The following is a 12595-nucleotide window of genomic DNA, read 5'->3' as shown; positions in this document are numbered from 1 at the left end:
GCTTTGTTGGAAGCGCGGCAATAATATTCCGAAGTCAGAAGACATCAAAAACGATAAAATAACACGACGAAGACTTTTTTCAATATGTGGGCACTTATTAGGACAATATCCCGTTGAAAATTGGCTTAGAATGGCATGCAGCTTCATAAAACGTCATAGCCATGAAAAAGTCTGGGATGATTTAATTGGGAATTAAGCACAGTCATGGTTGATCGAAATACTGTATTGATTGGAGTTAAACAATCCTGTAAAAAGGATATGGGATGCTGAAGGGACTCACAATGGAGCAATATTGTGGTGTGATGCAAGTAGCATGGAATGGGAGTTGTTCTAGAATATGATGGTGAAATCATTGAGGATGCAGCCTGGCTACAAAGCATCAATGATGTCATGCATATTAATATTGCTGAATTAGAAGCTGTGGTACGTGGGATAAATCTAGCCGTCAAGTGGGATATACGGAACCTAACAGTGATCACTGACTCAGTAACCGTACATGAATGGCTAAAAAGTGTGCTGACCGAAAGTCATAGAGTTCGATCAAATGGGTTATCGGAAATGCTTATTAAACGAAGACTCTTACTATTACGAGATTTAATAAAGGAATATAAAATGAACATCGTGTTAAAATGGGTTCCGTCCGCTAAAAACAAAGCCGATGCACTGACAAGAGTTTCTAAGACCTGGCTAAATGAAATTTCTCGTGAAGATATCAAGAGTGTACTAACTCAATTGGATTCGGTATTTAGGGAGATGGTCCACCACGAGAACTATTGATGGACAATGGAGCGGTGTTCAGATCGAATGAGATCTCCATATTTTGTGAGAAATGGTGTGTACTAAAGATGTATAGATATGCATATAGACCAGTAGGAAATGGGATTGTGGAGCGTTACCACCGTACAGCAAAACGTACCGCAGCGAGGGCACAGATATGTCCGTTGCAAGCAGTATTTTGGTATAATTCAACACCAACGATTGGAACGCAAGAAGACTGCGTTCCAATCGTTGTTGGTTCAAAGGTTCCAACAAAGCTCTTTCTTTTCGTGCTTTCGTGCTCTAAAATATAAGTACCTGCTTCTCTAAAGTATAAGTACGAATGGCGTCTACCACTCCAAGGGGAGAAGAACACTGAAACTCAGGAAATATCAACACAGGTTACAAATAACTACAGGATTGGAGAACAAGTTTATGTTCGTCCCAGCGACGCAAAGTGCACCTCTGTTTGGAAAATTGGCAATGTAATCAACGTAATCACAAAAACAGATATCGAAATAGATGGTGTACCAAGACATGTGCGAGACGTAAGGAAATTTCCTGCATCAGAAAAGAATAAAAAGAAGAAAGTTTCAAAAATCATTGACACTGAAGATAGTGAAAGAGATGATATAGGTATTTTTACTGTCAGGGGCGAAGAGGCAGATACTAGTGATGATGAAGAAGATAACAGTATAGAAATTATAGATAATGAGGAGCTGCCGGTGATTAGACGGTCTACCAGAGAAAGAAGAATGCCGCTGTATTTAACTGACTATGTGACTTAAGAACTTTTTTTTTTAGGGGGGATGTTGTAATTAGTGCGTCAAAATTCATTGAGAAAAATGTCTATATATGGTTCATTGTGCACAATGAATCTAGAAACGATATATAAATTGTAAAGCTTATGAAGAAAAGAAGAAATAAAAATCGTCAATAAGCAACATAGTCGTCGTGATATTACATAAAACACCACTTTTTGTATTATCTTTGGATGGGTATATTTGAATAGAGTATTTGCAATTTGACTTTTTGTGATAATCCATTGAACATCAGACATGCTAATCTGCCTCAAACAAATCAATGCGCTTCCAATTTTCTTTAAGCAAACTGAGTGCCATAAGCTGAGGCTGACAACGTGCTGCTAAACAAGCTGGCCTTTGCCTGATCAGGTGCTGCTCAGGATTTGAAGCGCAAGATGACTTCGTTTGTAGACAAACAACCAAATGTTTATTAACCAGGATATCGGATGCAAAATACATGCAACAATTACCTAGTTTAGCAAAATTTAAATAAATTGTAGGGTTTAAACGAAAAGGAAAAATATTCTTTTCAGCTCTTCTTTTTTCATAAGCTGCCAACCAATAAAGAGCAATATCACAAATGGTTTTTGTTATGTATACTGTCCTCTTCAATTCGTGGACAACAACTACTTACTCGGAGAGGATGAGTCTTTCTAGTTGCTAGTTTTCAATCACATGGCTTATTTGAGGTTTCCCTCGGCCTACTTCGGAATTTTAACTCTTGTTAACATCTGTGCTTAGAATTTGTATGACCATAAGCTTCGACATATCTGCCAAATAACTCCTTGTAAAAATTTTTCTTTATCAATTTTATATAAATTTACTAATTTAAAAAATGAGTAAGTTAACAGATAAAGAAATTTCTTTTAGAGGCAATCTAGCCAGCAATACCTAAAACAACCAATAGCAGCAAGCAGAAGATTTTTAGTAACTGAAGTTTAGAGTTAAGCATTTAGAAGATTTACAAAATTTTTATACGCAAATCAAGTTTTTTTTTTTAAGTTTTATCTTAAAAGAATCCATTTTATGAAGTAATATATAAGTCATTATTCATTCTTGTACTTTAACGAGGGGGATTTATTTGTAATTTTGTTATTCTTAATTTCAGCCCAACTCGGGTTTTTGAACGACTGAGATCAATTGCTACCTAAATTTTTTTAATTAAGATGGAGTTGATGCAATAGTATTTACAAAAACTCAAACTGTTTGTTAATTATTTGAGCTTTTATAATGATGATTGCGTCAAATATTTTTTTTCATAGTTTTATGCAGCAATTAAAAATCTAAAAGTTGGTGCGTCACCAAATTTGTAACCCCCTCTACCCCTGCCTGTAACAAAACAAACACACACCTTCCATTCCTCTAGCGCATAACGTAATAATAGACGACCCCCTAGATGCCAAGCATATTTCCACAAGCACTTTCACTATCTGCTCAATTTTTGTCACATAGTTCAATACATTTAAATGAATACAGGTTGAAAAATGCTGTACGATTAACATTCTAATTTGTCTTTTCTCTGGTCATGAAGTGTTATCCTGAAAGGAAATTTAAGTGTTAACATATAATAGCTTATAAGAGAACAGAAAGAAGCAACAAAATAAGAAAATATGAGCATATCTACAGTGTTTATTAGTGGTTTTGGCAGCACAATCCTTACGTTTGAACTTCATATTGATTTTGTCAATACAAGTCTATCACGGTTAATATATAAAAAAGAAAGTCACTCCGAAGATTGCCCGTCATTTATCCAGATTGTTGATGATAAACTTTATTCTGTAAATGAGGTAAAATTTTAAAATGACATTATAATTGTCTAAATAATATAGACCCACACCATGTAGAGAACTAAGAATCAAACTAGTGACCATTTGCAAACTATTAAACAATTTTAATAGAGAGTTTTCAAAAAGCTATTAATAGAATTGTTTTAAGCAATATTGTAAGGTCCAGAAAAAAATTAAAGAAAAAATTTAAAAAAACAGCCACCTGTGTTGTGTTAGAGCATTTTTATACTTTTATATTTTTCTATAACTAATTTAAATACTCAGAAACATTTAATTGTATTTTTATTAAAATAAAAATACAATTAGATTTTTTTCAGTATCTGCACAAGACACTTAATAAACTATGCTACTTTAAGGGTATTAAATAGTTTCCATATATTTGTATGTGAATACATATATATGGCATTTATTAATCATTTCAATTGAATGAATGTTCAAGTTTTTTTTATAACAAAAACAATTTAAATCCTCATTAAATTGAAATTTTTACTTAGTACTTACTGGTTTTGATGCTTATGTGTATTTTTTTTTTTTTTTAATTTAATATAGGTGAACAACTTTAATGGGAAAGAATCTGGTGGCTTGACACTTTTTAAAATTGCTGATGATGGAACACTTAGCAAAATCCAAACTCAACTTTCAGGTGGTCAAGGTCCATGTCATCTTAACATTATTCTTAACAAAAACTCTATTTATATTGCTAACTATAATTCAGGACACTTCACAGTATTAAAAGTTGATGAAAATGGATGTTTTGGAAGTACATTATACAGTAAATGTTTTGAAATAGGAAGTAAGATTAATTTGGAAAGACAAGCTTCCAGCCATCCTCATGGAGTTTACAACAAAGATAATCATATTTATGTAGTTGATCTTGGTGCAGATAAGATTTGGCATTTTATACATGAAAAAGGATTTGTGAGTTGTGACCCTATTTTAACACCACCTGGTTCTGGACCTAGACACATGGTTTTTCATGAAAAATATAACTTAGCATTTGTTTTAACTGAGTTATCTAATGAAATTTTAGTTTATTTGTTTACATGTGAGACAGGTGATTTAAAATTTGTTTCCTCTTATCCTTTTATAACCGATAACATTACTGGGGAAAACTTTGGTTCAGAAATAGCCATCCATCCAAATGGTGAATTTTTGTATTTGACTAATCGTGTACATGGAGCCATAATTTCCTTTCACATTCTAGATTCAACAGGTAATTTAGAAAGAATTGAACATTATCCAACTGCTGGAACATGGCCACGTCATTTTGCAATCCATCCTAGTGGCAAGATTGTGTTATGTGCTGATCAATTTAAAAACATTGTAGAAGTTATTGCTGTGGACTCAGCAACTGGAAAGCTTCAACAAATTGAGATAGTTGAATGTAAAAATCAGCCCTCGTGCATTGGATTTAAAGGCGATTAGATTTTGATGCAATTAATGATAAAAACTTTTTAAAGTATATTAAGTAAAACTAATAATAGTGAAATAAAAAAAATTAACCATGTTATCAAATTTCTTGGATAATTTATTTGAATTCATAATTATTATAAAAATACTTTGTTTTTTTATTGTGATTTTCGAATTTTATGCAATTTTATATTTTTTGATCTTGTAAAATGATTTTATAAGCAATCAGTACATTTAATAGTTATGTATATCTCTGTTTTTTTAGATGTTGAGCTAATCTAAGCTATTGTTTTTTCTAAACAAGTATTTTCAAACTGTTAATAATTATAATTGCATATAATAATTATATATATATATATATATATATATATATATATATATATATATATATATATATATATATATATATATATCTGCTTTTCATTAGAGTTAAATATGACAACAAAGTTTGTCACGTATATAACTGGAGGAGCTTCTGGTCTTGGCAAAGCAACTGTTTTGCGTCTAGCAAAGCGTGGAGGAAAAGTCATAATTGCTGATCTTCCATCTAGTAAAGGACTGGGTCTTGCAAATGAAATTGGTGATAATGCTGTTTTCTATCCCACTGATGTAAACATAAAAATACTTTAATTACTTTTTGTAATTTATTATTGTATTTTGTACACATTTTTCACTTGATGTGCAGTAGAATATAGTGGCAAGAAATTCAGACTCAAGCACCAGTTAATAACGGAGGCTTTAAATTAACATTTCCATTCATAAATTTGCTGGGAAACTTTACTTTCATGCTTTTTGTGTTAGAATTTTAACAAATCTTTTTAAAATTTAGGTTACAAATGAAGCAGATATACGAGCTGGGGTGGAAATAGGAAAAAGCAAGTTTGGTGAAATTAATTCTCTTGTGAACTGTGCTGGTATTGGTATTGCTATAAAAACAGTTAGAAAAGGGGTGGCTCATCCTTTAACAGATTTCAATAAAGTTATACAAGTATGTTAAGTATTTTTGTTGCATACATAGAGATTAGTTGATCTAATTGATGTTTTTTATGGCAATTTGTAATGGAAAAGAGTAGATGTTAAATTTTAAGATAATTTTAAAAATTTATTGGTGAAACATTTTACTAAAAAATTTTCATTATAATTACTATTATTTTTGATGGGTTTTGTTTTGTTTTCTAACCTATGATTTGCTTTTTTGTTGTTATTTTTTAAGATAAATTTAGTTGGTACTTTTAATGCCATACGCATTTTATCTGAATCAATGTGTAAAAATAAACCTAATGCAAATGGAGAAAGAGGGGTAATTGTAAACACAGCTAGTGTAGCTGCCCATGAAGGTCAGCGTGGTCAAGCAGCCTATTCAGCATCTAAAGGTGGTATTGTAGGTATGACTCTCCCTATTGCAAGAGATTTAGCAGAATATGGAATTCGTGTTAATACTATTTCACCTGGTAAAGTCCATTTTGGTTATTATTTTATTTTTTGAAATTAAAAACCAAAAAAATATTCCTCAAATTTACTTTTATGAAGGAATTTTTATTATTTTTTACTTTCTAGTTTATATCAATTAATCTATAAATTCAGGTCTTTTCAATACGCCAATATTTGAGAGTCTTCCTGCAGATGTGGTCGAGAAATTATCCAAAACGGTTCCTTTTCCTCAAAGGTTAGGTAACCCTGATGAGTATGCTCAACTTGTCGAAGCTATCTTTACAAATCCGATGTTTAATGGAGAAACTGTTCGGCTTGATGGTGCCATTCGAATGCCGCCATAAAATTTCAGCGACTGGAATTTCAGCGACTGGAATTTAAAATTTAATTGACTGGAATTTAGTTGTTGGGAAAATGAAAGTAACTTTCGTACTCCTTGCTTGGAAAAACCCCCTACCGGAGTAAATTAACTTATTTTCGGTGTAAGTTCAAATTCTTTAAAGGTAATAAGGCTTCGAAGATAACCTTGTCGTTTTTGTTGTTGTTTTCTTTTTTTGTTTTTTTTGTTTTGTTTTTTGTTTTTTTTTTAACCAAAATACAGAATTTTTAGTGATTACATTTCGATATTTACTTACAATGCGATATTTATTTACAAGTTCGATATCTTATTCCAGCGCTCTCATTTTTGATAAACAGATTGGAGTGGGGATAAGTTAAATAGCCATTGAACTTAAGGATATTCCGATTCATCAGGTGGCTCATTCTTTAATTCGCAACAAGATTGTTTGTTTTTTTGATAAAGCATTTTATATTTTAAACAAAAATAGTTGAATGAAATACTTTAGATCTGATTATGGTAAAGAATTTTGAGGATTCATGTCAGCTACTTACACTTTCTATACCAAAAGTGAAGCAATTTTGCTGTTGCATAAAACGTTAGAGTAAATATATTCTCTTAAGTATTATTTTTTCTAAAATTCGATTCGTGTGTTGTTTTGCCCTTTATAAAGCACAAACAAAATGAATCATGGAAAATGATAAATACACTTGGAGAACACACGAAAAATCATCGTCGTCAGGTTTTTTGATTTTTCACCATTTGCTATAGATGTTTTACAAGTTTAAAAGCAGTGCGGTCTATGGTGATGATCTGATGAGAAAGCACTAAAAATTTCAGGACTCATTGCTAACAGTAAAAACAATGTCACAAATTTAGCAGACTTTAGGTCAGAATTAAACAAATGTTCACCATTCATGAAGTTTTACATGAATATTGTAAAATTGGAATCTGAACTTTGAACAAGTCCTGATTTTGCAAAGTCAATTCGGTAAGTCGATTTGGTATATGTAGATTAGTGCTTTCCGATTCTTCAAACTCCATAACTTTTAAAAGCAGTCAATATATGTAAATGCTATATACATTTGCATGTATGTATAAATATATGTATATTTGAAGGAGAAACAAAAATCAGATGCACTTCCATCTCCTGCACGTCTGTTTATTCAATATACTTAACAACAATAACTGATAAAAAAAATGCACCATTTTTCAATTTCCTTGCTCCTTGCACTTGGTCCATCGGTCAACAAGCTTGAATATTCATGCCAAGAAGAATGTTTTTGGTTGATCCTGCAACCATTTATGTACCGCTTTTTTCACATCTTCATCCTCAGAGAAACGCTGACCTCGTAAACCATCTTTGAGCTATCTAAAGACATGATAGCCGGAAGGGGCGACAGATGCAATTAACCAATTAGGTTTTGAGGTGCTGGAACATCCTGTAGAAAGGTTGTTCCAGCACCTCAAAACCTAATTGGTTAATAGATTTAAGGCGTGCATTTTTATGCAACAACAAAACTGCATTCGTCAATAGGCCTCGACGTTTGATGAGAACTGCTGTCTTCTGCCTGTTTATCAGTAAATCACTGCATTTTGCACTGTCAATTGTACACCCCTGTTCCAACTACTCTTCAAGTGTAGAACCTTTTTCGTCTCCAAAAAAGGTTAGTATTACCTTTCTAGCAGAAACCTGAATTTCTTCGTGCCTGGCGATCAAGGATGCTTCCGCTCCATACTCTGTCATTTCGATTCTGGCTCATTAATGATAGACCCACGTTTCATTTCTTATGACTATCTTTCTCTGAAAATTCTTGCCTTTATTGTTGCAACAATTGAGCAAACGTTGACAAATTTCAAGATGTTTGCGTTTGTGCTGTTCATTAAATTGCCTTGGAACCCATCTCACGCAGACATTATGGAAACCAATCTCATTATTGGATTATTTAAAAGGCAGAGCCATGACTAATCTACAGAGAACAAGCCGTTTGCCATACTTTGAACTTGCTGAATCTTCTCATCAGTAGATGAGATTAAAAGTCATCTTGCTCCCTTTTTGTACGTCGCGATTGTCCGGCCACATTTAAATTTATCTATCCACTTAAAAACGTTTTTATGTAAATGTGCACTGTCCCCGTATTGTGATAAGAACCTTTTACAAATTTCAGTTCCTAATTCTGACTAAAGAAATTGGATGACGACTCTTTGTTCTTTCTTCGTGTAGATTGATAGTGGAGCATCCATGTTTACACTGTAACTACTCAAAATTAGTATCAAAGTTTGACCACAACTCTTCTGTGTGTGTGTGTGTGTGTGTGTGTGTGTGTGTGTGTGTGTGTGTGTGTGTGTGTGTGTGTGTGTGTGTGTGTGTGTGTATTTTATCAATTCAACTTTCTCTTGGCTTTAAAATGAGATATCTTAAAAGTGGAAATTTGTCACCCTACCTTTTTTTCCCATAGGCTCTTGATTTCCATTACATTACAAAAAACAACATGTACTTAAATGTAATAAAAGTAAAACGATATGTACTTTTTCTGAATTTAATAAAAGTAAAGAACCTCACTATTTTTCAAACTAAAGTCACTTAAAAGTTTGTTGAAAGGAAAATGTTGCTGGCTACGTATTTTGTATTTCTATAATTTAAGTTAATTAAAAACGCTAGTTTCAAATCGAGACAAACTGTTATGGGCATTTGGATAGGAAAACTTTTCAGCAAGTCATACAATTGGTAAAATTTGTTTGATTTTTTTTTTTTTTTTTCTTTCTTTTTTTTTAATATGCGATTGCTATTTAGAAAAATATATATGATTGGCTAATTTGAAAACGGCTGCATTTAGGTTACATTAAAAGCTTAAAACCAGTGAAACCTACTTCCAGACGGCATATTTTCTTCGAAACACCGTTTCAGTACATTTAGAAATTGCTCAATGATTAAGAATACCTGTTTGGCTGGTAAACGGTACATTTTGCAAGTACTAAACCCGTTTAGCGACAGATGCAGTTGTGAACATACTTTCTATTCTAACAATTGCAACGTACAACAGAACGGTAGAGCAAACTAAAAAGTTGCTGTGCTTTCTATCTTTGTTTTCGTTTTTTTAAAAAAAACCTTTTCACAGTTAAAATCTTTGAGAAAAAAGTGATCATTTGGAAAGGTATGAAATGGTAAGCTTTTTTTTTTCCTCCCCGAAACTTGACAACCTTCAGAAAGAGAATTACTTATAATATTTACGTTTTTTAAAAAGCCTTTTGATATTTAAACAAGCGATAAAATCGGAAAAACATTTACAAGTAAGAGATGTTATCAACTTTTAACATGTTCCTATAAAATTGTATGTAAAATGAGAGATGACTTAAAATCTAATGGAGTTGGAGTAAAATTAAACAACTTGCGGCTTCTTAAAAACCAACAGTCAACCTACTAACAAGTTTAAGTTACTTATTTCGTGTCACAAATCAGCAAACGTACTTCTGTTTGCTATACGGGGACCATAGATAAGTGCTCGTGTCAAACACACTGATGTTTGATGCTTAGGTAGGTTTAAACCCCCTAACAAAGGCAAATTTCAATGTGCTTAGTTTGAACTTAGTAAAAAAAAAACTCTATTTTTGGGTACACGATTATGGATTTTTTCACATTTTCTTTTATCGCTACTCATGATTTAAAAAACTTTTTTTAAGGAAAAGTGGTTTGCATCTTATTAACAATTTATTTTCAAAACACAGAATACTACACATTTATTTTAGCAAAGTATGAATATAAAATATGAATATGAATATAAATTTTATTTAGCAAAGTATGAATATAAAATATAAAATATAAAATATAATTTTTTTTTTTTTTGATACTCTAACTTTACATGAATTTTTATATAAAAAAATCTCTTCCCAAATTCTTCAACTACAGCGCTGTATATTTCTAATTTTTATGTAAAAACTTTCTTTTCAAGCAAAATTAATCTCCCTTTACTGCTTTTAATGTTATTAACGATCACATGTCATTTTTATTTGTTTCAGTTTAAAATTCACATGGTCATCAATCAACACGTGCTATCTTTAATACTAATAATAATGTTCTTCGTTTCTATGGTAAAACCAGCTGCTAGTGGCTTAGCAGATAACAAAGATGGTTTAAAATCCAGTTCCTTTATATCAAGACAAAACGTGCCAATGATAAGATTCTTTGCACCAAGGCGTGTCAGAAAAAATGTTTCTGGTACCCAGCGCTCTATTCTCAAAAATATGATTAAGCTATAATAAAGTAACAATTAAAAATGAAAAACAGGTTGTTTAACTATAAATGTTACAAGAGTAAAGTATTTTCAGGAAAATTTCCCCAGATGGAAATTCAGCAATAAGTAGACATCTCTTGGAAATTGTTTGTTTAGCCAAATGAGATCTTAGTTTGGGATTTTATTAAATACAGTAAGATAAAAGAAAAGAAGATTCCTAAAAGTTTTTTCACAGGAGTAAAAAGTTGGATCTTAGCTGTCTCTTCATTTATTTACTTACTTTATAATCTTGTAATTCTTTTTTATCATTTTAAAAGTTGTATCTTTTTAAAGTTTGTTAAAACTTATAATTTGTTTAATTAAATTGGTTGAATCTGTTGTAAGATCGAAGAACTATAAAGTGTAACTACTATTTAATGTAACCATACATCGTTATATGATACAAAAGCAGAATTCTTTGTGATTTTTTTTCTGTAGGGATTTTTTATTAAAGCAAAGATACGATAAAAATCAGTGATTTCGTTCATTAATGATTATTTACGAGAACAATATTTATGACGCTCGCCTAAATAAATCGTACTTCACAGTGGAGTTTTCTTGCCATTTTTTTATATTATTTTTCTTCCTCATTATTATTCAGAAAGTGAGCACAATTTAGTATAAATTGTTTTTCTTTGTAAAGCCCAGGATAAGCGACACATCCTCGATCGGATAAAATCAATACAATGACGTCATTTACAAGTTCAGAAAAACTCAAACATTCTTGGAGGTAAAAATTCTTGAAAATAAAGATGACTGCTATATATTAATGAATTTCTTACTCATTTGAAATGTCATAAGTGTATGCTTGCAATCCATGTCCGAATTGCGACTAACGAGCAAAGACATACTTGAAGAACGACAAAGATTTTCAAATAAATTAGTACACCATGTTCTTATTCTTGTGATATGAAATATAGTTTAACTTTTGTCAAAAATATATTAGAGCTATATGAGGTCATAGGAGAGGTTTCACATGATCCAAATTTCCTTTAAAGTTAATTCATCAGAAAATCTTGCATTTGGCCGATCATCAACTATCTGGTTTTTGTATCGGTTACAGAAATACAATCAGTCTTTGATATTGTTCTTTGAAAAAACTTTTCACAGATTGTTAGCATTCCATATGAAACTGCTTTGTTTTCTTGCAGTAGATGAATAATCACCACGCTCATTGATTCTGGACATTGTTCTAGACACTTTTTATTTATTTACATCAATAATTCTTTTAATAAAGTTGAGAGAATTTACTGTACAGAAAACTTATTTGGTCTCACTTTTCTAGTTTCAAGTTTTTCTTAACCCCATTAATCATAAAATTTTTGGAAAAAAGCCGATTTTTAATTTTTTATTCAAAGAATTCTAAAATTTCCAATTTTCAACTTTTTATTCGAGCTTTTTATATTATAGAGTGATTGAATTATGTTTTAAAGCTTTTTATATCATAGAGTGATTGAATTATGTTTTTATAAGCTACGTTACATAAAAATGAACTGCGTTAATTCTCAGTTAATATCTGTTAACCACAATAAACTGTTACTTGAATTTTATGGGGTTGTTAAATTTTTGCACAGCACTTTAGGTTAGATAAATACTTTTTAAGTTAGATATATTGATAAGTTAAAATGGAGAGGCCTAAATTTTTTTTATTTATGGTTTTATAAACCTTCAACAGTAAAAAAAATTTAGGCCAAAGCATTTTAACCATTCCTCTTTGTCTATACTAATTAAACTAATTGTTTTTAATTGAGGATAAATTTGTCATATTATAAATCCTACAAATAAGTAACGAACTTTTAT

At 31.3% G+C, this 12595-nt stretch overlaps 2 protein-coding genes and 1 long non-coding RNA gene across 3 annotated transcripts; all 3 read left to right on the top strand.

Annotated features, from left to right (window-relative positions):
• Positions 1–2906: 2906 nt before the first annotated feature.
• On the top strand, positions 2907–5038 carry LOC145187501 (uncharacterized). The gene is made up of 2 exons (XM_080063911.2): positions 2907–3346; positions 3896–5038. Exons 1-2 carry the CDS (start codon positions 3170–3172, stop codon positions 4769–4771), a joined length of 1053 nt encoding a protein of 350 aa, XP_079920037.2. The 5' UTR covers positions 2907–3169; the 3' UTR covers positions 4772–5038.
• A 128-nt stretch (positions 5039–5166) lies between these two features.
• Positions 5167–6711, top strand: LOC145187502 (3-hydroxyacyl-CoA dehydrogenase type-2-like). Its single transcript, XM_080063912.2, has 4 exons — positions 5167–5365; positions 5586–5744; positions 5970–6207; positions 6341–6711. The coding sequence occupies exons 1-4, from the start codon at positions 5192–5194 to the stop codon at positions 6529–6531; spliced, it is 762 nt and encodes a 253-aa protein (XP_079920038.2). The 5' UTR covers positions 5167–5191; the 3' UTR covers positions 6532–6711.
• A 2333-nt stretch (positions 6712–9044) lies between these two features.
• LOC145188018 (uncharacterized) lies at positions 9045–12345 on the top strand. The gene is made up of 2 exons (XR_013846972.2): positions 9045–9689; positions 10542–12345. It is a non-coding gene; the product is annotated as an uncharacterized LOC145188018 (long non-coding RNA).
• Positions 12346–12595: the final 250 nt, after the last annotated feature.

This window comes from Hydra viridissima, unplaced genomic scaffold (genome assembly GCF_058129835.1).
Source record: "Hydra viridissima isolate aposymbiotic clone 2 unplaced genomic scaffold, HvirCarnegie_v1 scaffold_1, whole genome shotgun sequence".
NCBI lineage: Eukaryota > Metazoa > Cnidaria > Hydrozoa > Anthoathecata > Hydridae > Hydra > Hydra viridissima.
Note: the sequence above shows the minus strand (reverse complement) of the source record. Positions and strands in the feature narration are given on the sequence as shown.

What these genes read in the sequence shown, in the direction of transcription:
- LOC145187501 (XM_080063911.2), top strand. Translation starts at nt 3,170, where the DNA reads ATGAGCATATCTACAGTGTTTATTAGTGGTTTTGGCAGCACAATCCTT. An exon ending in AACTTTATTCTGTAAATGAG is followed by an intron (nt 3,347 to 3,895) that starts GTAAAATTTTAA and finishes AATTTAATATAG; the next exon opens with GTGAACAACTTTAATGGGAA.
- LOC145187502 (XM_080063912.2), top strand. Translation starts at nt 5,192, where the DNA reads ATGACAACAAAGTTTGTCACGTATATAACTGGAGGAGCTTCTGGTCTT. An exon ending in ATTTCAATAAAGTTATACAA is followed by an intron (nt 5,745 to 5,969) that starts GTATGTTAAGTA and finishes TTATTTTTTAAG; the next exon opens with ATAAATTTAGTTGGTACTTT. An exon ending in TGTTAATACTATTTCACCTG is followed by an intron (nt 6,208 to 6,340) that starts GTAAAGTCCATT and finishes CTATAAATTCAG; the next exon opens with GTCTTTTCAATACGCCAATA.